The 22,186-nt window shown below is 38.6% G+C and overlaps 1 protein-coding gene across 6 annotated transcripts in view; it reads left to right on the top strand.

Moving 5' to 3' along the window:
* CEP192 (centrosomal protein 192) overlaps positions 1-22,186 on the top strand; it is a 131,031-nt gene that overhangs the window by 95,869 nt on the left and 12,976 nt on the right. For all 6 annotated transcript variants that reach the window (XM_042909424.1, XM_042909422.1, XM_042909421.1 and 3 more), the window contains 10 exons: positions 3,957-4,217; positions 4,464-4,579; positions 6,342-6,451; positions 9,089-9,239; positions 14,171-14,349; positions 14,961-15,084; positions 16,842-16,947; positions 17,381-17,588; positions 20,254-20,333; positions 21,274-21,369. In XM_042909424.1, coding sequence (XP_042765358.1) covers positions 3,957-4,217; positions 4,464-4,579; positions 6,342-6,451; positions 9,089-9,239; positions 14,171-14,349; positions 14,961-15,084; positions 16,842-16,947; positions 17,381-17,588; positions 20,254-20,333; positions 21,274-21,369 — 1,431 coding nt within the window. The remainder of the gene's footprint in view (positions 1-3,956; positions 4,218-4,463; positions 4,580-6,341; positions 6,452-9,088; positions 9,240-14,170; positions 14,350-14,960; positions 15,085-16,841; positions 16,948-17,380; positions 17,589-20,253; positions 20,334-21,273; positions 21,370-22,186) is intronic.

Genomic DNA, 22,186 nt, shown 5'->3' with positions numbered 1-22,186 from the left:
GAGCCTAGCACAGTGGTGGAAGAGCACTTAACTCTAGTGATGAGAGACTGGGAACAGCCACTGTTCTTCACACTCACCCTGGATCAGTCTCTACTCAACTTGTGCTTCACTCACTTACTGTCCTGGTTTGGTTCTGAGGAGCAAGTGAAATTATGCTTTGTGTACTATATATAGCACAGTGGGACTGCAATAAAAATATATTTATTGCATTCTGAGTATATGCCAGGCATTTCTCTCTCTCTCTCTCTCTCTCTCTCTCTCTCTTTTTTAACATTTATTTATTTTTGAAATAGAGAGGGAGACATAGCACGAGCAGGGGGAAGGGCAGAGAGAGAGGGAGACACAGAATCCAAAGCAGGCTCCAGGCTCCAAGCTCTCAGCACAAAGCCTGAGGTGGGGCTCAAACTCCTGGACCACAAGATCATGACCTGAACTGAAGTCGATCACTTAACAGACTGAGCTACCCAGGTGCCCCTGCCAAGCACTACTCTTAATCATCACCACACGAATTACCATACTTTATCTTCAAAACGACTGTCTGTCATACCATTCTTCATTTTACACATACGGAAACAGACCTAGAGAGATACTTGCCATGGTCATATTTCTTACATGGCAGTAAATCATCCAGGATGGGTTCAGATTCAGACTACTGGACTACAAAGCCCATTTTTATCTATTGTGCAGGCTCTAGGTGTGCATACTGCCTCTGTTTTCCAGTCCTGTAGAGCAGCAGTTCTCAACCAGAGGCTGTTTTACCCTCCAGGGGACTCTTGGCAATACTAGACACATTTTTGGTTGTCATTACTGGGGGTGGGAAAAGGGTGCTACTGGCATCTAGTGGGTGGAAGCCAGGGATGCAGCTGAACTCCCTGCAAGGCAAAGGACAGCCCCCACCACAAGGTATGATGTAGTTCAAGACATTGTAGTGCTGAGGTTAAGAAACCCTGCTCTAGAACAGTAGTTTTTCCTCTTGAATCTTTGGATCTGTTAGCATTGGTCAGATATAATTTTATTTCATTATTCTTTTTCTTTACCTTTTACTCAGCAGTTCTTTGTGATTCTTTAGGCTTGGAAAATACAGGAAGAATATTTATATTGAGTGTGTTCAAAAGCTAACTTTTTCCCTGTTTTCTAGTTTTGTATATAAAGTTTACTTGCAAATTTCTGTGGGAAGAGAAATTAGAAACACTTTTGGCTTTTGAAACTACCAAGAGATCACTCTGAGTGAGAAGGGATTTGTTTTGAAACTACCAGGAGTTCACTCTAAATGAGGAGGAATTTGTAGGAGCTTCACATCTGAAGCACTAATCCAGGGGCACCTGGGTGGTTCAGTTGGTTGAGCATCTGATTTTGGCTCAGGTCTTGATCTCACCCTTCATGAGTTTGAGCCCCGCATCAGGCTGTGTGCTGACAGCTCAGAGCCTGGAGCCTGCTTTGGATTCTGTGTCTCTCCCTCTCTCTGCCCCTGCCCCACTCTATCTCTCAAAAAAAAAAACAACAACAAAAAACAAAAAACAAAACATTGACAATGCAAGCTGGTGCAGTCAGTCTGGAAAACAGTATGGAGGTTCCTCAGAAAGCTAAAAATAGAACTACCATACGACCCAGCAATTGCACTAGTAGGCATTTATCCATGGGATACAGGTGTGCTGTTTCGAGGGACACATGCATCCCCATGTTTATAGCAGCACTCTCAACAATAGCCAAAGTATGGAAAGAGCCCAAATGTCCATTGATGGATGAACGGATAAAGATGTGGTATATATATATACAATGGAGTATTACTTGGCAATCAAAAAGAATGAAATCTTGCCATTTGCAACTACGTGGATGGAACTGGAGGATATTATGCTAAGTGAAATTAGTCAGAGAAAGACAAAAATCATATGACTTCACTCATATGAGGACTTTAAGAGACAAAACAGATGAACATAAGGGAAGGGAAACAAAAATAATATAAAAACAGGGAGGGGGGACAAAACAGAAGAGACTCATAAATATGGAGAACAAACTGAGGGTTACTGGAGGGGTTGTGGGAGGGGGGATGGGCTAAATGGGTAAGGGGCATTAAGGAATCTACTCCTGAAATCATTGTTTCACTATATGCTAACTAATTTGGATGTAAATGTTTTAAAAAATTAAAATGTGAGCTAAAAAAACATTAAAAATTAAAAAAATTAAACACTACTAATCTGTACTCATTTTGGCAAGCCAGTACCAATTGATGAGGTCCCTAAATTTAATTTTTCAAAACGTTATTTTAAGTGCATAATACAACTCAAAATAAGCTATTGATGTTTTCAAGTTTGCAAGGTATTCTTTGGAACGTATTTTATTTTGTTTATTTTCTTATGTTTTTCGAGAGAGAGAGAGAGGAGGGCACAACTGAGCAAGGGGCAGAGAGAGAGAGAGAGAATGAGAATCCCAGGATGGGGGGGGGGGGGGGAGAGAGAGAGAGAGAGAGAGAGAGAGAGAGAGAAAGAGAGAGAGAGAGAAAGAGAGAGAGAGAGAGAAAGAAAGAGAAAGAGAGAGAAAGAGAGAGAGAAAAGCGGGACTCACTCGAAGCAGGGCTTATGCTTACCCGAAGTGGGACTCGAACTCACGAATAGTGAGATCATGACCTCAGCCGAAGTCAGATGCTTAATGACTGAGCGATCCAGGTGCCCTAGAACTATTTTAATAATTGGAAATGATAGGTCATTTTTAAAGGAGTGCATTTTTATAAGGTATGGGAAGTTTGTTTTCTAGCAGCATACCTGTTTTCCTACATTTTTATTTATAGACTTTATTCTGTGAATCCTTATTTCCTGGTAGTGCTAAGCCCTGTGGAAGCAGCCTGGCTTAGAGACAGCACCAGTTGGCACCTAAAGCCTGCCTCCATTCTGCACCCCAGCTACCAGGGGGGTCTGTCCTCTTGAGAATTGTTTGAGTTCTTGGCTTGTTTGGTCCCTTTGGCACACTTCTTTCTCACTCTGGTAGACCAAAGGCTAACAGGATTATAGAACAATAGATTTTTTTCACCAACACATTTCATTTTCAAAATTGAGAATTACTGGGAAGTTGGAAGAATTATATGGTGAGCTTTCACCCTACCACTTAGATTCCACAATTAAATGTTTTGCTATATTTATGTTATCACGTATCTAACCATCCATCAATTCATCTCTTTTTGTAATGCATTTCAAAGTAAATTATAAACATTATGTTCCACCCTAAACACTTGTTTTTTTTTTGTTTTTTTTTTTTTTTTAATGTTACTTTTGTCAGAGAGAGACAGGGTGAGCAGGGGAGGGACAGAGAGAGAGAGAGAGAGAAAGGGAGACACAGAATCCAAAGAAGGGTCCAGACTGTCAGCACAAAGCCTGACATGGGGCTCTAACCCACAAACTGTGAGATCATAACCTGAGCTGAAGTTGGATGCTTAGCCAACTGAGCCACTCAGGTGCTCCCACCCTAGACACTTCTTAAACAAGTTTATTTATACTTATCTTTTATTCCTTTATTATCTAAGCTTGGCTTTTATAACAATGAAATAATTTAGCATATTGGAAGGTAAATAATTTTGCAACTCTTTGTTTTTCTCCTAAGAGAAGTTCTTCAGTATAGTGCGGGGCTGGAAGTGGGGTAACTACCAACCAAAGTACACAAAGAGTAATAATTTTTTTTTAATGTTTATTTATTTATTTTTGAGAGAGAGCATGATCAGGGGAGGGGCAGAGAGAGAGAGGGAGACAGAGAATTTTCACACTGTCAGCACAGAGCCCAACTCAGGGCTTGAACTCCTGAACTATGAGAAATCAAGAGTTGGACACTTAACCGACTGAGCCACCCAGGTGCCCCAAGAATAATAATTTTAATTGTATTCAATTGGTATGGGTTTTCTTTTCTGGCTTTAATTTAATCTTTTTACTTACATAAAAATAATTTTGGATTTATATATTTTCTCCTTTTAGATACCTTTGTCTGGATATGGAGGAACAAGTAATCTTATTTTGGAAGATGTTAAAAAGTTATCTGACAGTTACATGGTAACAGTGAATGACTTAATACCTGGAAAAGAAAGTAGAATTGTTTTTTCTGTTCATAACACTGGCTCTCGGGCAGCTTTTGTTAAAGCAGTAGGTTTTAAGGATTCTCAGAAAAAAATTTTGCTGGATCCTAAAGTATTAAGGATTTTTCCAGATAAATTTGTGCTCAAGGAAAAAACACAAGAAGTAAGTATGAGTCTGTGCACGAAAAATAGGAATTCATTTTTAGGTTAAGTTAATAATTAATGTATTTTATGAAGAAAAATTAATAGTTGAAAGTAATAACGAATGGAAGTACTTACCTTTTCAGAAATGCTATCATATACATCCATGTCTGTTGACTGTTTAGGTTCATATGATAGTTAATTCAGAATGAAATGACTTAAGAAAAATATTTAATATTTACTCCTGATTTGTTTTTCTTGGCATCAGGATGTTACTATAATATATAATCCTTCAGACAGAGAGAACAGTTCTACAACTATAACAGAAATGTCAACTGTATACTTCTTTGGTGGTGATGAAATCTCAAGGCAGCAGTATCGAAGGTAAGTTACTTATCATGTTGGGAACTATTCAGTAGAAATAATGAAGGCTTAAAAATGGTTTGGGACTTGAAATTTGTAGAACATGCTCAGCTACTTCTTAGTGAACCGGTAGATGAAAAATCTTTGTAAAATTTGTGTGGCTGACAGTCCACCACATTGTGAGGAAAGAAATGCCTGTATGAAACCCATCTGCTGTGTTTGCAGTGTGCGTTCTTTACTAGGCATACCTATTGTGCCCCTTCTCTTTTATGCAAATAGGCACCTTAGTCTTTGTAACAGGATGCTCTTCCTAATGATGGTACGTCAAGTTTAGAAAAGATTTAAGAACTACTGAAAAAATATATTGTATATAAACACACCTGACTTATTTGTAGTATTTCTAGGAATGTTGTGAATTATTGGAAAGGATCAAGTTGTGTTTAGAAGGGTGTAGGATGTTAAAACACATGCTAGCTTAAAACATGTGCTTCTAGAAAATTTGGTACCTCTAAATATAGTTTAATATACAGAAATGTCAAATTTAGACATTTAGATTTAGATGTGATTTAAACATAGGTAACATTCTTGTATGTTGAATTCAGAATTCTTGTGTTATAAAAATCTGCTTCCTAGCCTAGAGGACTGAATATAAAATAAATGAAGCTCACGATATTTCATCTGTCAGTAGGAAATCATTAGCTCTCAGTGGGGGAGGGGTATATGCATATACCAATATTTCCTTCTTCCAACCCTTTGTGCTCTGCTATGTTCTATTTTGGTATATAATTTAGGAAATTGTTTTATTATTTTTAATCTGTTGAGGATTATTGGAATGTTAAAAAAGAGATTTGAGGGGCTCCTGGGTGGCTCAATCGGGCGTCCGACTTCGGCTCAGGTCATGACCTTGCAGTCCGTGAGTTAGAGCCCCGCGTCCGGCTCTGTGCTGACAGCTCAGAGCCTGGAGCCTGTTTCAGATTCTGTGTTTCTCTCTCTCTCTGACCCTTCCCCGTTCATGCTCTGTCTCTCTCTGTCTCAAAAATAAATAAATGTTAAAAAAATTAAAAAAAAAAAGATTTGAGTAATATGTTGCTACATGATGTTAGAATAGACTCAAGATCTCAACTTTGAACCTGGTTTTGTTTGTCAAGTATTTTAGATACAGAAACTGACATTTGGAGAAATTAGATTACTGGGTATTGGTTTTTATTTTTCCCTTTTCTCTACTGGGATATAACAATCAGCATATTGTTTTAGAGCCCCTCTTTGCTGCATGTGTACAGCATATAATTTCTTTTGTTTGTGAACATCACAGTATTACAGAGAAATTTACATTTCAATTCTCTCACCTCAGAGATTCTCTAGAAGAGGCCAGGTAAATATAGTTACATGGTAATTTAAATGTCCCTCTCTCATGTACTTAAATCATGTTCTTGGCCTATTCTTTTGGTTTTTTCTGAGACAGATTTCTAACTATGATCAAATTCTTACAAATAATGAAAATGTAAGACCTGAAGATAATCTAATTTTACTCTTTCTACTGTTACAGTTGGGAGTTCTCATTTTGATGTTAATATTTAACTGAAATTGATGACTACACTTCCATGTATAACTTTTAAGGGAACGTCCAAAACAGATTTTCTTTTAAAAATTACTTATATTAGGATTTAAGATATGAGATCTATATACTAATGAATCATTCATGCTGTTTGTGAGATTTGCCAAATACACTAATGAAAATTGAATTTATGTAAAATAGTTTTTGAGTAAAAATTTCTGTTGGCAGAGCCCTATTGCACAAACCAGGGATTATAGAACAAATACTTCCAGAACATAGTGTGCTGCAGAACATTGATTTTGCTGAAACGTTTCAGGATGAGTTACAAGTAACTGAAGGTAAGAATTTCATCATGACCCAAAAGATTTATCTAGGTCCAGTGATGTAATATAAGGAGAAAGAGTATTAGTTTAGATTGTGGAGTTAGGCTGAGTTTGAGCCACAATTCTGCTGTATGGCTTTCGATGTTACATAGATTCAGTTTCCTTATTTGTAAAATGAGAGTAATAATATCTATCTTCTCATGCATACAGAATTGTGAAGATGAAATGAGAGAGCTTTGCTATATAAATGTTAGATGTTATGAATAATCTTATGACACCTACTTTATGGGTAGACTTGTAAACAGGAGAATGAATGATCATTATTAAATCCAGAGTAATTACTATTTAAGATTTAATCATTGGCAAAACTTGAACTCATTTTGAGATTTGTGCCAGCTATGCAGTTTATGGAGGATGTGATGGTGGCAAAATCAATCAATCAATCAATCAATCCAAAATAGACAGCGGTGGAATAGCTCCAACCTAGATATTTAGCTCTATTTGAGCTGAACCATTCAAGCATCTAATAGAGTTTATTACTGATACAAAAAAACATGTCTTGACACATACAAATTATGTGAAAATGGACAGATTTTTACCACAGTGTTGTTTATAATAGCAAGAAGTAACCTAAATGTCCAAGAATAAGGCATCGATTATGTAATAGAAAATGTTGATGCTATTAAAATAATGATATGATTTTATATTAAAGACATGAGAATGTCTTATTATTTTATTTTAAAATAACTTAATTATTTTAAAGTTGCATAATAAGGTCTTATTATGGTAAAAATAATTTAATGTGTCTATATACAGCTTCACAGGTAAAATCGCAGGATTTAGACACCAGATATTACCAGTGGTTATGTTCTGGTAGTAGAATTTCAGGTGGTCATGTTTTTTTCCTTTATTTTTGTTTTCTAGGTTTTATTTTTTTTTTAAAGTTTATTTTGAGAGACAGAGAAAGGAAAAGAGAAGGTGGGTGAGGGGCAAAGAGAGGGAGCCCCATGTTGAGCCCCAACATGGGTCTCAAACTCACAAACTGTGAGATCATGACCTGAGCCGAAATCAAGAATTGGACACTTAACTGACTGAGCCAACCAGGCACTCCTGTTTTCTAGGGTTTTTTTAATGGTAAAGTATATATTGCTTCTAAATTATGAAATGGTAAAAGGATATTTATGCCTATGTAGAGGTGATGCAGAATACTCATCTTTCCAGTAGTTAGGAGTCTAAGTCATCTGCTCAAAGGGAAGGTTGGGATGGATAGTTAAAAATAGTGAAAAGAGGGGCGCCTGGGTGGCTCAGCCAGTTAAGCGCCCAACTTTGGCTCAGGTCATGATCTCACGGTTCGTGAGTTCAATCCCCGCATTGGGCTCTGTGCGGACAGCTCAGGGCCTGGAGCCCGCTTTGGACTCTGTGTCTCCCTCTCTCTCTGCCTCTCCACCGCTCACACTCTGTCTCTCAAAAATAAATAAACATTAAAAAAATTTTTAAAAATAATGAAAAGATTTGAAATGAATCTTGTCAGCAGTGCGTTAAGGGTGCAGAGTATAGAACGAACCTTGGATTTGGAGCTGAAGCAATTCAAGACCATCTCTGCAACTTCATCTCCTCTGAGTTTTACCTTCCTTATCTCTTCATCATAAGAAAGATCCTAATCAGAGAGTTAAACTGAACTGTGCTTTGTAGATGGAAACACTTAGAATGGGGAGGAGTTGATAAGATGGAGAAGATGAGGACCAGAATGGGGAAGGATAGTCCAAGGAGAGGGAGTTGTGTGTACAGAAATTCAAGAAATGTGTTATATTAAGGGTCATGTTGACAAACCCAACCAAGAGCCCATGTAATCTGTCAAGACCACTCATCTAAGATGGGGAAGAGGTAGGACTTCAGGTAGGTGTTTGGGACACCAGAATACTGGGTTCCTTGAGGTGGTGTATTTATTGTCCAGAGGAAGGGAGGAAACAATCCCACTTTGTTTTGTGTTGGTTAGTTTTAGTAGATCACCTATGGGAGTGTTGCAGTTGAACTTTTTATGTGGTTATTTTGAATAACGTTTGTTTGAGTATATTACTATTATAGGTATTTATAATCTTGTTTTGTACAATGTGTGATTTATGGCAAATATTTTCACACTTGATATAAACTTTTGTAGTCCGATATCTTTGGTTATTACAAATTTCAACTTACACTTACTGTGTTCTTTTAAACACTTTTCATTTAAAAAGTGTCATTCTTAATGTCTAATTTAAATGTAGAATCCAGAATACATAATTCCTACTTCAAAGAGTTGCTGTGAAAGCTAACTAGAATAATATGTATGAAGGGATTAAAACGTTACCTGGCCCACAGTCAGCTTGATGCCATATGTAGCTTTAAACACATTCATACTTTAATGCTCACGACAACCCCTGAGATGGATCATAATTTTTTATATTATCCTTGAGGAGACGAAAGCTTGGAGAGGTTAGGTCACCAAATCCAAGGCCAGAGCCTGAGCTGCCTATAATTTCATCCTCGTCAATAGTTGTAAACGTCAAATGTCACCCACCCCAACCTGTTGCTGTAAATGTATAAATTTATCTGTTATATTTTTGTGGTGTGATTATGTGAAGATTCATATATTTCAAATATTATTTTCTATTTCAGTGTATGATCTTCCCCAACGGCCTAATGATATTCAGCTCTTTTATGGAAACATGCGTAAAATTATACTTTCAGTAATTGGAGAATTCAGAGATTCCGTGTCTAGCAGTGAATTCCTTCAGCCTTCTTCCAAAGCTAGCATAGAATCTAAAAGGTAAAACAGAGAAACAAAACATCTCTCATCATATTTCAAGAGAAGTTAATTCACAGTAGAGCTGATCTTTTCTCCATACTTTTTTGCCTCAAAATGTTTATTACATCTTTATATTTTGGTTTAAGTTGAAATAATTTTAAATTTACAGAAAAGTTTAAAAATAGTACATGTTAAACCTGCATTGAGATTCCCTGGTTGCTAACATTTTGCCACATTTACCTTATTATTGTTTATGTGTGTATAGCTTTTTTCTGTACCTTTTAAGAGTAAATTGCAGGCATAATGACCAGTTCATCCGGTTTCCTAAAAACGCAGACCCTCTCCTATATAGCTGTAGTAAACCCATCCAGATTAGGACCTTAGTGTTGTTACAGTACTAACATCTAATCCACAGATTTCATGCAGATTCCCCAGTTCCCCAGTAAAGTTCTTTATAGTTAAATCAAAGAAATAAGCAAAAACCTCCTCTTTTCTTTTCCTCTTTGGTCCAGAATCTAATCTGAGATCACATGTTACATTTAGCCTGTCTCTTTACCTCTTTGAATATAGAATACTTTTTCAGTCTGTCCTTCTCTTTCACGACGGAACGCAGAAGGTTGGATCATCAAATCAGAGCCACAGAATCAAAGATACTACCCAGAACTAAGCTTTAGTAACAATTTTAGATGAGACATGAGGAAATCAGGATTGCTAATTGTGTTTCCTAGGTCCTTCTTGCAACATGAATACTCCACTCTAGTTCACATTTAACATGAGGTCTCTAAGCTGTGCACGTGATACATTACTAACACGAAGGGGTGGCTGTTTCCATCATGGAAGCTCTCTTATTCTTGTGTAATTACATACCTTATGTGATAATTTTTTTCAAACAACTATGTTGAAAAAATTCATAAATTTTTATTTTCTTTACCTTAACCAATTCTAGACAGACCAGGAACATTCTTCATAAGTATTCTATAGAAAAGTAAATTAGTATGATTGCTGGGAGATGTCGTTAGGAAGATTACAAGGGGATTTGACTGAGTCATCTTTCTTTTTTTTTCCTGGGCTTTTCCTGCCTGGTAAAAAGGGGAAAATGGCACAGGCCAGCTGCTAACCCTTTTCTTACCAGTGAGTGACCTTGATGTTTTTGTAGAGCACAGACTAGTTACTTTGTAAAATGTCCCTCACATCACAGATACGATGCTGTTTGTTTCCTCAGCGCATCTCAGGTGCTAAACAATGCTGATTTGTCCCATTACTTGAAATATTTTTATCACTTAGTTAAAATGGTGCCTTCCAGGTTTCTTCATGGTAGTTAGTTAATAAATGTCTTAAAGGAGGATCCTTAGAGATGATGAGTTATCTTATTCCTTTTCAAACTTGTAGTACCCACTGATGATTATTGCTTGAATCATCTTAGTACTGTCTTATTTACCAAATGGTGATTTTCTAATTCTATCTTTTTACATTTACTAATTGTCTTTCCACTATGAGGAAGAGATTTACTTCACCCTCTTTTGTGTACTTACTTATATTTGGGCAGACTGGTGAATTCAGTATAAATTCTTTACTGTATTCATTCGGTTGCTTAATCTGACTTTTTATTCACCGGCATGATGGTTATTTTAGGTTTGTCTTATGCATTTCCTGTCCCAGCCCTGGGATAGGGGTCCTGGTTCATTTTAGTAGAAAATGGTATTAGAAACTAGGATATGAGTAGTAAGTGTGCTATTGCTTTTCAGGTGTTAGTACTTCTAGGCTCCCTCCATGGACAGAGCTAGGAAATATATGCATTTTATATAAATCCACATGTATCCACATCTGTTTATAAATATGTTGAAATCATGAGTTTACACTGATAACTCCAATACTGAGAATCTGCCTTCATTATCCTCAGTATATTTGAATTTTACTCTATCCTCCTATTTTTAACCAATCTTCTCATCTTCTCCTTGGCACATCATTGCCAACTCATGTTGGCTGAGGGTTCTCTACAAGTCACAGCCACCAACTAATAGCTGACTCAGACCCACCCACCTGGAGCCTCCAGCTCATTTAACCTTGCCCTCTTTTCCCATACTTTTTAAAAGTTTTTATTAGAGTATAATTAACATACAATAATCCTATTCATTTGAGATGTACATCATAGTGATTTGATTTTTTTATACATTGTGAAATGAAATGATCCCACAATAAGTCTAGTTATCATCTGTCACCAAACTTATAATATTATTGACTGTATTTCCTATGCTATATATTCCATCCCCATAATTTATTTTATAAGTGAAAGTTTGTACCTCTTAATCTCCTTTACCTATTTCACTCACCCCTAACCCCTCTCCCTGCCTCCTGTAACCAGCAGTTTGTTTCCTGTGTCTAAGAGTCTGGTTTTTTTGGTCTGTTCATTCATTTTGTTTTTTAGATTCTACATATAGGTGAAGTCATTTAGTATTTGTTTTTCTCTGACTTATTTCACTTAGCATAATACCCTCTAGGTTCATGTTGTCACAAGTGGTTAGATTTCATTCTTTTTTTATGACTAATATTCCACTGGGTATATAAACCACATCTTTATCCATTCATCTGTCATGGACACAGGTTGCTTCTGTATCTTGGCTGTTTTAAATAATGATGCAGTGAACATAAGGATGCATATGTCTCTTCCAGTTGGATTTTCATTTTCTTTGGATGAATATTCAGAGTAGAATTGTTAGATCATATGGTAGCTTTATTTTTAATTTTTTGAGGAACCTCCATACTATTTTCCATTAGGGGCCACACCAGTTTACATTCCCACCAGGAGTGCACATGGGATTCCTTTGCTCTCCATCTTCACTAACATTTATTTGTTGTCTTTGATAATAGTCAGTTTGACAGGTGTGAGGTGATTTCTCATTATGGTTTTGGTTACATTTCCCTGATGCTTAGTGATGTGGAGCATCTTTTCCTGTGCCTGTTGGTCATCTGTATGTCTTCTTTCGGAAAATGTCTATTCAGGTCCTCTGCCCATTTTTTTGATCAGGCTAGTTATTTTTTTGATACTGAGTTGTGTAAGTTCTTTATATAATTTGGATGGTAACCTCTTATCAGATAAATGATTTGCAAGTATCCTCTCCCTTTCAGTAGGTTGCCTTTTCATTTTGTTTTGATGACTTCCTGTTCAAAAAGCTAGTATCTATCCTTCTCAAATTATTCCAGAAAGCCGAAGAGGAAGGAAGTCTTCTAAACTCTCTTAATGTGACCAGCATTACCCTGATAATGAAACTAGGCAAAAACACCACAGAAAAAGAAAATTACAGGTCATTATCCTTGATGAATACAGATGTAAAAATCCTCAACAAAATAATAGCAAACTGAATTCAACAATATATTAAAAGGGTCCCTATACTTTTAATGATAATTTTTTCTAAAATACGTAATCAAATAATTAAAGATAGTAGTTACATTAAAAATTATTTTGAAATTCACTTAAATTGTGAGAAACAGGTTCTTAGGAAACTAAAAAGCCAAGGATCAGCTTTATAATTTTTAAAAAATTGTTTCTGACTTATTGGCTGGTGCCTCCATTATTTCTCTGGGCAGTAGAGGTCTGATTTCAAAAGGAGCAGGTGAGAGGGCAATGGGTAAGAGGCGAGGAGAGGATTCCCTCTGTCTGCTGAGTGTCTGCTTAAAATAAAGATGTAGCTCTGCTGTATGGTAAAAGAATTTGGGCACTGCCCCGTTGAACTTCAGGTAAATCATGTGCTACTGTGATTACAAAATTTATTCAAGTTACAATTTTTTGTAATCTAAGGCTTATTAGAAAACACTTTTAACACTTAAAAATCTTAAGCCTCATCAGCATTTCTCACCATAGTATTTTGCCTGGAAGACTATGTTTGGTGTTAGCATCATGAAAATAGTTATCACTGTACAGTTATAGATACATTAAGAGTTTTGTTGTTTTGGGGGGCGCCTGGGTGGCTCAGTTGGTTGAGCATTCGACTTCAGCTCAGGTCATAATCTCGCAGTTTGTGGATTTGAGCCCCGCGCTGGACTCTGTGCTGACAGCTCAGAGCCTGAAGTCTGCTTTGGATTCTGTGTCTTCCTCTCTCTCTGCCCCTACCCTGCTCGCATTCTGTCTCTCTCTCTCTCAAAAATAAACATTAAAAAAAAATTTGTTTTTAATGAAAAAAGTTTTGTTGTTTTTAAAAAATTCTTAATATTGGGTAGTTTTCTGGTAAACCTTTTAAGAGACTTCAGATAGCATGCTGAGGTCAAGACAGTAAAGAAATCATTGAGTATTCTAATTAAAGATTAGTATAATAATATTAGACCTATACTGTATTTTTTAAACATTAAGAATACACAGTGAAGAATTTTTATTCCATGAAAGATACACAATATATTACATAATGCACCTTTAGTTTTATCTAAATGGTTTTATTTTTTTTTTAATTTTTATTAACATTTAATCATTTTTGAGAGACAGTGTGAGCAGGAGAGGAGCAGAGAGAGAGGGAAACACAGAATCCAAAGCAGGCTCCAGCCTCTGAGCTGTCAGCACAGAACCTGACATGGGGCTTGAATTCACAGACTGCAAGATCATGACCTGAGCTGAAGTCAGACACTTAACTGATTTTGAACCACCCAGGCACCTCTAAATGTTTTTAGACTTAGGAAGAATTCGTATAAAAAGGTGACACAGTCTGGTTTTTTATCTTTTTTTTTTTTTTTTAAAGCAGAACATTATTAGATTTCTTTTTTTTTTTTTTTTTGAGAACATTATTATATTTCAATACACAACTTCTATTCAACCAAAAAGTAAAACATCACAGTAAAAATGTTGGTGAGAAAACATGGTATTTCATTTGCAGTGCATGGCAAATGGTTAACATTCTTAGTCATAAGCTTTTATTCATATTTTATTTTTTTCCTCTCCCCCTCTCTGTTTCTTTCTCTCTCTGTAGTGAATCTGACAGTTCTGGGAAACATGGTGGCAATGTTTCTTTGGATGTTTTGCCAGTTAAAGGTCCTCAAGGTTCTCCACTTCTTTCAGAAGCTGTTCGCCCACCTCAAGATAAATCATTCTCAAAGGAAATGTGGGCTGTCCAGCCTGAACACTTGATTTTGATAGCTCCTTCTCCTTGTGAGTATGTCAACAACAACACAACAGCAGTGAGCTCTGGAAACCAGGCCTATACTCATTCTGAGTCTGTGGCTCATCTAGTAATGTTCATGGACTGTATGCAAAGGTGACCAGTGGCTTACACACGTCCTCTTCTACGTAGGTCTCTTTGAGACCTACCTCACGCTCAACCAGAACATTGTCTGGCACAAGGCCATGGTCCTCATTCCAAGCTCCCAATTCCCCATATGGTAGGGCCACTCACCCATGGGCCCTTCATCCTACCACATCCCTTGCCCCAAGGTACTTGGCCTATTTTACTAAGTCTTAACATCGATATAGTTGGTTCAGAGTAGGAAAAAATATGGTACCAATGTATGTGCCCAAGATAAGACCAGGGGGTAACAATTCCAGATGTCCTTTTTTCTCTTTGTTCAGGGTGTTGAACTTTGTTCAGTATCTTTATAGTTTCCAAGAGTAAACAAATGGTCTTCTTTTACCAGGGATTTGAAATTCCTGTAAAGCAAAATAAGATGGTAGACTAATGTATTTAGGATTCATTTTTACCATTTATTAATTTTTTTTTCACTAATGCTAAATGTAAGTTATATCTTACTTATCTGATATAATAGGTGACCTGGCAAAAACTGCATGTTTCCAGATTTTAAATAATTCCATTAGGTTACTGAAATTTGAGTTGTACTGGCCAGCACATTGCCTTACAGTAACACCACAACATGGATTTATCCCACCAGAGTAAGTATGACTTCCTTTTCCTCCAGATTTTATTCAGGTATTAACATGGTGACTTTTTAAGGATCAAATAATACGCCATTTTAACTTATTCATTAGAATTTTGCCATATGCTCCCCGTACTGAGCTCCATTTGGTTTTGTGGGACCACAGTGAACTTCAGGATTCATGCTCTTTAGCAGAATAGAGACCATGTCCATAGCCAGTTATGGTGTACATAGCCTAAAAGGGTCAAGAGGTATGAGTGAGGTGGGAAGGATTTCCTGGAGTGGAAAACATCAGAATGTGTAGATGTGTTACTCTGCCTACCAAATTACAAAGCAAGGGATGCAGTTGGGCATACGATGAGAGGTGGTAGTCCCTAAAGCCCAGAGGGTTCTATCCTTGGTTATCTTAGGTCTGGCTCAATTTATTCTGCTGGTTTTGTCCAAAGGACATTTTACAGACAAAGCTTCCTGATATTTAATATGTCTGAGCCATAACCTAGCTTGCTGTTTTGCACAAAGACTAGTCTAAGACAGAAGGAAGTATTTGGGACCAAATGCTGATGAACAGCTGTCCACTGTGTGCAGCTTAGTTACTGATAGGAGGTAAAGCTGCAGTTCTACAGCTTTTCAGGAACGTTGTCTGGGTCAGCACAGAACATTCACGTCTGAAAGTCACTACCTGTTTGGGGATAGCAACTTTGCAGAAGAGCAGCATGAATTTATTAACTTTTGCAAAGTGATGGAGTATGCATTTTAGGAGAGTTTAGTGACTAGTATTGAGGTATGGTTAGGCATACTCCAGAGAAATATTCCTAGGACCAAAGCAATCAATTAAACATTTACTGATTAATGGTTGGAAAGTTAGGGAAATGAATTGTTCATGAATCACTTTTTCTGTCACCCTGTGTATTTAGCCATTAGGAATGGAAAATAATCTTGCTCTGCCATTTTTGATATGTATGCCAACGTATCCTTTGTAACTGGTCGTTTCTTCTAAGTCACAAATATGATTACATTGTCCACATTTAAAAGTCTTCTTTGACATTCCATAGCTCTTGAAGAGAACAGTGAGCACAAAATTTTAGCAACTGGGTAAATAGCAATATTGTTGGGGCACCTAGGTGGCTCAGTCGGTTAAGCGTCCGACTTCGGCTCAGGTCATGATCTCACGGTTCCTGGGTTCAAGCCCCGCATCAGGCCCTGTGCTGACAGCTCAGAGCCTGGAGCCTACTAAGGATTCTGTGTCTCCCTCTCTCTCTGCCCCCTGCCTGCACTCATGTTCTCTCTCTCTCTTTCTTAAAAATAAATAAAACATTTTTAAAAAATTAAAAAAAAAAAACAATATTTATTTCCCATCCCCCCTTTTTCTTCCAGTTTCTTTCCCAGTTATTTAATTCCCTTTATACTGTGACTGTATCATTCTTTATTATGATAAGTTTTATGATAAAGTGCCTCAGAGCTTCTGTATTTTAGTCTTTTGCTCCAGAAGTTTTAATTTTGAATTGCTTTTTAAATGGTATTTCTATGGCCTGGTCTCTTTTCACATGAGTTTTGCCCTTCGGTTCATAGGTTTATGTCACTCAACTTTTTGTGAGCCACGGAGGTGGGGCTGATATAAAATCACATGTGGATGGGATCTTGCCTCTTCTCAGCTCCTTCTTGAGCAACAAGGAAAGAGTTGGTCATTGATGGAACAGTATTGATAACTCTGTGGTTATTGCTATTAAAGTATAGGATGTTCTTGCTTTTCATTATTAAATTCTTTCTTTTTAGGAGTAAGCTACAAATTCTTGTGAGTCCTAATTCCTCCTTATCCACAAAACAGTCAATGTTCCCATGGAGTGGTTTGATTTATATACACTGTGACAGTGGACAGAAGGTACTTTTAGTGTTTTTTAAGCAAATTTTTCCTGTTTTGCAGCTTAAGTGTCATGAGGCTTATTAGCTCTAACATCTCAGAAATGAAATGAAGGGGGCTATTCTTTCAGCTGAACTAGACTTATTCAGACAGAGCACTTAGCACATAGTTTTTCCATTAGCGATCTGAACAGTTCTCCTGAGTGGGGGCAGGAATGGAGAGTGGGGCCTAGAAACCATTACTAATTTGCAAAATCTACTTTGAAAAAGAAGGGAGTTGGGGAAGAGAGGGAGGAGTCAAAGATTCACATCGAGATCTGAATAAACTTTCTCATCCATCAGTGTTTTCCATTTGTTTGGCATTACTTTTCTCCACCGTGATTTAAAAATAGGAATTGTTTCTTTAAAATGATAGCTCCATTTGTGTCTTATCTCCTTTATTTGGCTCATTTCAGAAAATTGTGAAAGTTCAAATTCAAGAAGACTTGACCCAAAAAGAACTCCTCACTCGTTTGGCTTCCAGCCCATTTGGAATCCTTTCCCCAGGAACTGAGCCTTCAGTTTGTCATCTGGTAAAACCAATGACAAAACCACCTTCCACAAAAGTTGAGATAAGAAACAAGACTGTTACTTTTCCTGCAACAGAACCTGGTGAAACTTCAGGTGTGGTTCACAAGTTATGTAATTCAAATGGTCACTGATCTGTTGAGTCTAACACTGTTCTTAGTGAGCCATATTGTAATAACAGGGATAAAATTGTCCTCTATTTCAGGAGAGAGGTGGTCACTGGTAGTCATTTCAATGATGGGCAGGATTTGGGGGAGCTTTAAAATCCTAAAATGTTAAATCTAGGTGTTTAAGAACTATTTATATTCTGGGAGTCTCAGATTCTACCTGGTCAGAACCATCCCTTCTCAGTTCTCACTAGGTCTTTTACTAGACTGCTAATAAGTTAGCAGCTGAAGAAGAGAGGAAAGTGGGTAAAACCTGGTTCTGTCACTCACTAATGTGACTTTGAAGCACTACAGAGGTTAAATAGACTCAGTTTCCCCATATGTAAAATGACCATCATAATTGACTCCTCTCACAGAGGGCTTTGAGTAGTAAATGAAATAATATATGTAAAGCACTTGGCACAATGTTTGTCACCTAGTGGACACTTAGTACTGCTAATATTCTTCAAATGTCCTGAGAACACTGCTTTTGCTCTCCCCTCTCCCCTGCCCGTGATGGCTCAGTCTCAGTGAATGGGATTACATGTGGGACCTGTTGGAAAGGGTTTGGACCTTCTGTCACATGACCCTCCACTCCTTGCCTCTCTAACTGGCTTTGTCTCCTACTCATGCTCAGATTCTACTGCCCATCAAGACTGTCCCCCTCCGACCATCACCCATTGCTTCGCCCGTCTTCCCCACTCGTGTCCTCTGGGAGTTCCAGCAGCTCTGTGGCTTCATTCAGATGTTCAGGCCATTGGCCCTACTACCTTCTCACTCTCCACCACCCCAGCCTCGTCCACTTCTGCTTGAATTCTGTGGTCTGTCACTGCAGTTACTGCCTTAGGAATGTTTTTAACTGCCGTGTGTCCCTCCTTCTGCATTCCTGTCTGGCAAGATCCCAACCCTTGTTAGAGCCAGACTTCTCCCAGCCCTGTGTCTCTACTGTACTAGGCAGCACTTCTGGAGAAACCTGGGGCTGTGTCCACAGATTCATGGTCTCAGCTCTCAGATGCTCCTCAGTACCAGGCTTTCCTACCAGCCCTCCTTGGTGTGTGTCCTTTCCCATTTCTGGCCATCGTTTGACAGTTTCATCTCTTCTCAGCATCCATCTGCTGCTCCTGCTCTCACTCTTTCTAGCTCTTAACTTTGCCTCACTCTTCACTGCCAATATAAAAGCCATTAGACTAAATGCAAGACTTCTGCTTCCATCCCAGATAAACTCTTCTGCTTGGAAGCCAGGCTCTTCTCAAGGCCTTACTCCACCTCTTCTTTCTCCTGTGTCATCAGTTTCTCCCTTTGTTGATGCCTTTCTGTTGGCACACAGGGCACCCTGCCGTCACATGTTTAAGGAATACCTTCTTTGGCCTCGTCTCCTTGCTGCTCTCCCTGCTTCCTCGGCATCCCTCCCTCATGGTGGGATTGTGCTGTCTGCCTTCCTTTTGTTAGTCTGTAGCAGAGCTGGTGCTGCCATCTTGCCCTGACCCCACTGCTATAGAGGTCACTGAAAAGGGAGCATCTCTTCTATGGGTCTTTTTTTTCAATTAGCAGTAATTGCACTTCTGATAAACTTCATTGGCTATGATACTGCCACTGTGCAAAGCTTATGGGTCTTTGTTAATTTGACCTCTCGACACTGGCGACCACTCCTTCCTTCTTGGACTACATACTTCTTGTGCCTCTCCTGGTCTTCCCTGCCTCACTTGCTCCTTCTCAGGTTCCACTGAGGGCTCTTCTTCCTGGGCCTGCTTATGTTCCCTTCTTTCTCTCTGCTCTCCCTGCACCCTGCTCAGCTTCTATGGGTGGGCATCTCACAAACAGAACTCTTATTTTACCCACGAAACCAGCTTCTCCAGCCTTAACCTGTGTCAGTGAGTGGCACCACTGTCTGCCCATTAAGCCAATTCCCTGGAAGTTGATTGCTTTTCCTCTCTCTCTCCTCATCCAGTCCACTAGCAAGTCCTTTGCAGTCTGTCTTCAGAATGGATCCCCTGTCTGCCCACTGCTTTTCCTCCCACTGCTGTGACTCAGGCCTGATACACACCACCCCATGCATCCTCGCTCAACTGCTGCTGTGGCGCCTTACCAGGACTCCTCATCTACTCTGACTCCCCAGCGGTCTCTCTTTCCCACAGCAGCCAGTAATTCTTTACACATGTAAATCATCTTATTGCTCTCTTGCTTAAGCCCTTCATTATACTTTGATTAAAAACCAAAACAAGACAGGGGCACCTGGGTGGCTCAGTTGGTGAAGCATCTGGCTTCGGCTCAGGTCATGATCTCACAGCTCATGGGTTTGAGCCTCGCGTCAGGCTCTGTGCTAACAGCTCCCAGTCTGGAGCCTGCTTCGGATTCTGTGTCTCCTCTCTCTGCCCCTCCCCTGCTCACGCTCTGTCTCTCTCAAAAATAAATAAACATTAAAAAAAATAAGGTACTTGTAAATCTTGATTTTGTTAGAAAATACTATAAATTCCTGTTGGGTTCCTCTGGGGATCTAATGATTGTATTTTTCCCCCTATGATGAGGTAATTAGTCATTGTTACACATTGTCACAGTAATCTGCTTGTTTACTTACCTCTGCAAGAATTGAGTTGTGATATGTGTGTTCCTTGTAGAAAATTTTCTGGAACTTGAGAATCATGGTAACACAGAAGTGAAGTGGCATCTGTCATCTTTAGCTCCACCTTATGTCAAGGTCAGTAGTAATGGCCTTAAATATATTCATTTTAATGTTTACACTTTATGCAGGGTGTTTTAAAACTGAGTTATGAGCATAGGTTGAGATTGTTGTCTTTTTTAGTTCCACTAATTCACTTACTTGATTTTCTCTATAGATGTGGTTAATATATGCCCCATCTTTTTCACAAGGTGGTTTTGAGAGTCAAATTACAGAATGGATGTGAAAATATGGGCTTGCTCATTTAATGAACTACCTTCTACAGTCCTGATTTTTATCTGAAATAACTATTTTGAAAAATATATAAAAGCGTTATTATGAAACATTGTGTGTATGCGCGTGCACATGTGCGTTTTTCTCTCCCTTGTTCTGAGTGCTGTTTTGTGTTTTCAGCGGGTAGGAGCTAGTGCAGGAGACAGAAGTGAATGTTCTGTGTCAGTGTGTGCTAGCTACTGTATACTGCAAATAGTCTCTGCCAGTAGGTTCTGTCTGAATTAAGCATATTGTCATGTGTGTTGTTTACAACACTGTGGCCTTTTTGCCATGTGTTTTGTGTGACAGAAGCAGTTTTGAGCCACAATACCCACAACATACGTGCAAAAGATAGTGCTGGACCTACTGAAAAGAAATAAACAACTAGTTTTGCAGAGGTTATTAAAATGCACATTCAACAGGGTCTTCAGGGTTTTCAAGAAGGCAAATCCTTTGATATTATGCGTGTCATCCTACAGATGACTGTAGCCAGGAAGGAATGGTTGCTGATGGAGGGAGGAGAGGCAGCATGAGGTCTTGTGTGAGCTGAGTTTAGTAGCACTCCTGCTTCTAGGCAGGCTTTGAGCTCTCCTGTGCCCTACAAAACCGGTTTGTGTGTCCTTGGTAACCATAAAGATAACGGTCTCACTCTGAATTGATCTACTGACTTTTATATTTTTTCATTTGATTGCTTAAATGATTGTAGGGAGTCAATGACAGTGGAGATGTCTTTAGAGCTACCTATGCAGCATTCAGATGTTCTCCTATTTCTGGTATACTGGAAAGCCATGGAATTCAAAAGGTGAGTGTTGACATTTTTTTTTACAGCTTTTGGTAAGAAACTGGTGTTGATTGACCAGGAGTGCTTTTGTTTCCACCCAGAGTAGTTCCTTCATCTAGACTAGTGCTGCTAACAGCCAGGTTGCCATAGGAGAAGAGGTCTGCCTCAGTACAAGTCAGTGGAGTGCTTCCTGCAGCAGAGGTCTTGCTTTGTACATAGCTAAACAAAATGCCATACTTAGTGGTAGGATTGATTTACGTTTTGGTATAAGCACTTCATGTGCCTGCAGGCTGCCAGTACTTAGAACACACTTCGAGTAGCTCTAATCTAGGCGATAGTTTTGTCCACTAACCCTATGAGAAACATCTACCACTACTTAAAAACAAGTCAGTGTTCATATCATAGTCAACAATATATCTTCGTGGGTAAATGGTGATGGATCGTTTTAGTACCAAGACCCTCTTTTTATTTTTTTTATGTTTGTGTATTTATTTTTTAGAGAGAGCACAAGCAGGTGAGGGGCAGAGAGAATGGGAGAGAGAGAATCCCAAGCAGGCTCTGTGCTGTCAACACACATGGGGCTCAATCCCACAAACCATGAAAGCATGACCTGAGCCAAAATCAAGAGTCAGATGCTCAACTGACTGAGCCACCCAGGCGCCCCATAGTATCATGACCCTCTTAAGTTCTTTTTTTTTTTCTAAACTTTATTTATTTTTTAGAGAGAGAGAGACAGAGCGCAAGCAGGGGAGGAACAGAGAGAGGAGACCAGAATCCAAAGCAGGCTTCAGGCTCTGAGCTGTCAGCACAGAGCCTGACGTGGGGCTTGAAACCATGA

Source organism: Panthera leo, chromosome D3 (genome assembly GCF_018350215.1).
Source record: "Panthera leo isolate Ple1 chromosome D3, P.leo_Ple1_pat1.1, whole genome shotgun sequence".
NCBI classification, from domain to species: Eukaryota; Metazoa; Chordata; class Mammalia; order Carnivora; family Felidae; genus Panthera; species Panthera leo.
Note: the sequence above shows the minus strand (reverse complement) of the source record. Positions and strands in the feature narration are given on the sequence as shown.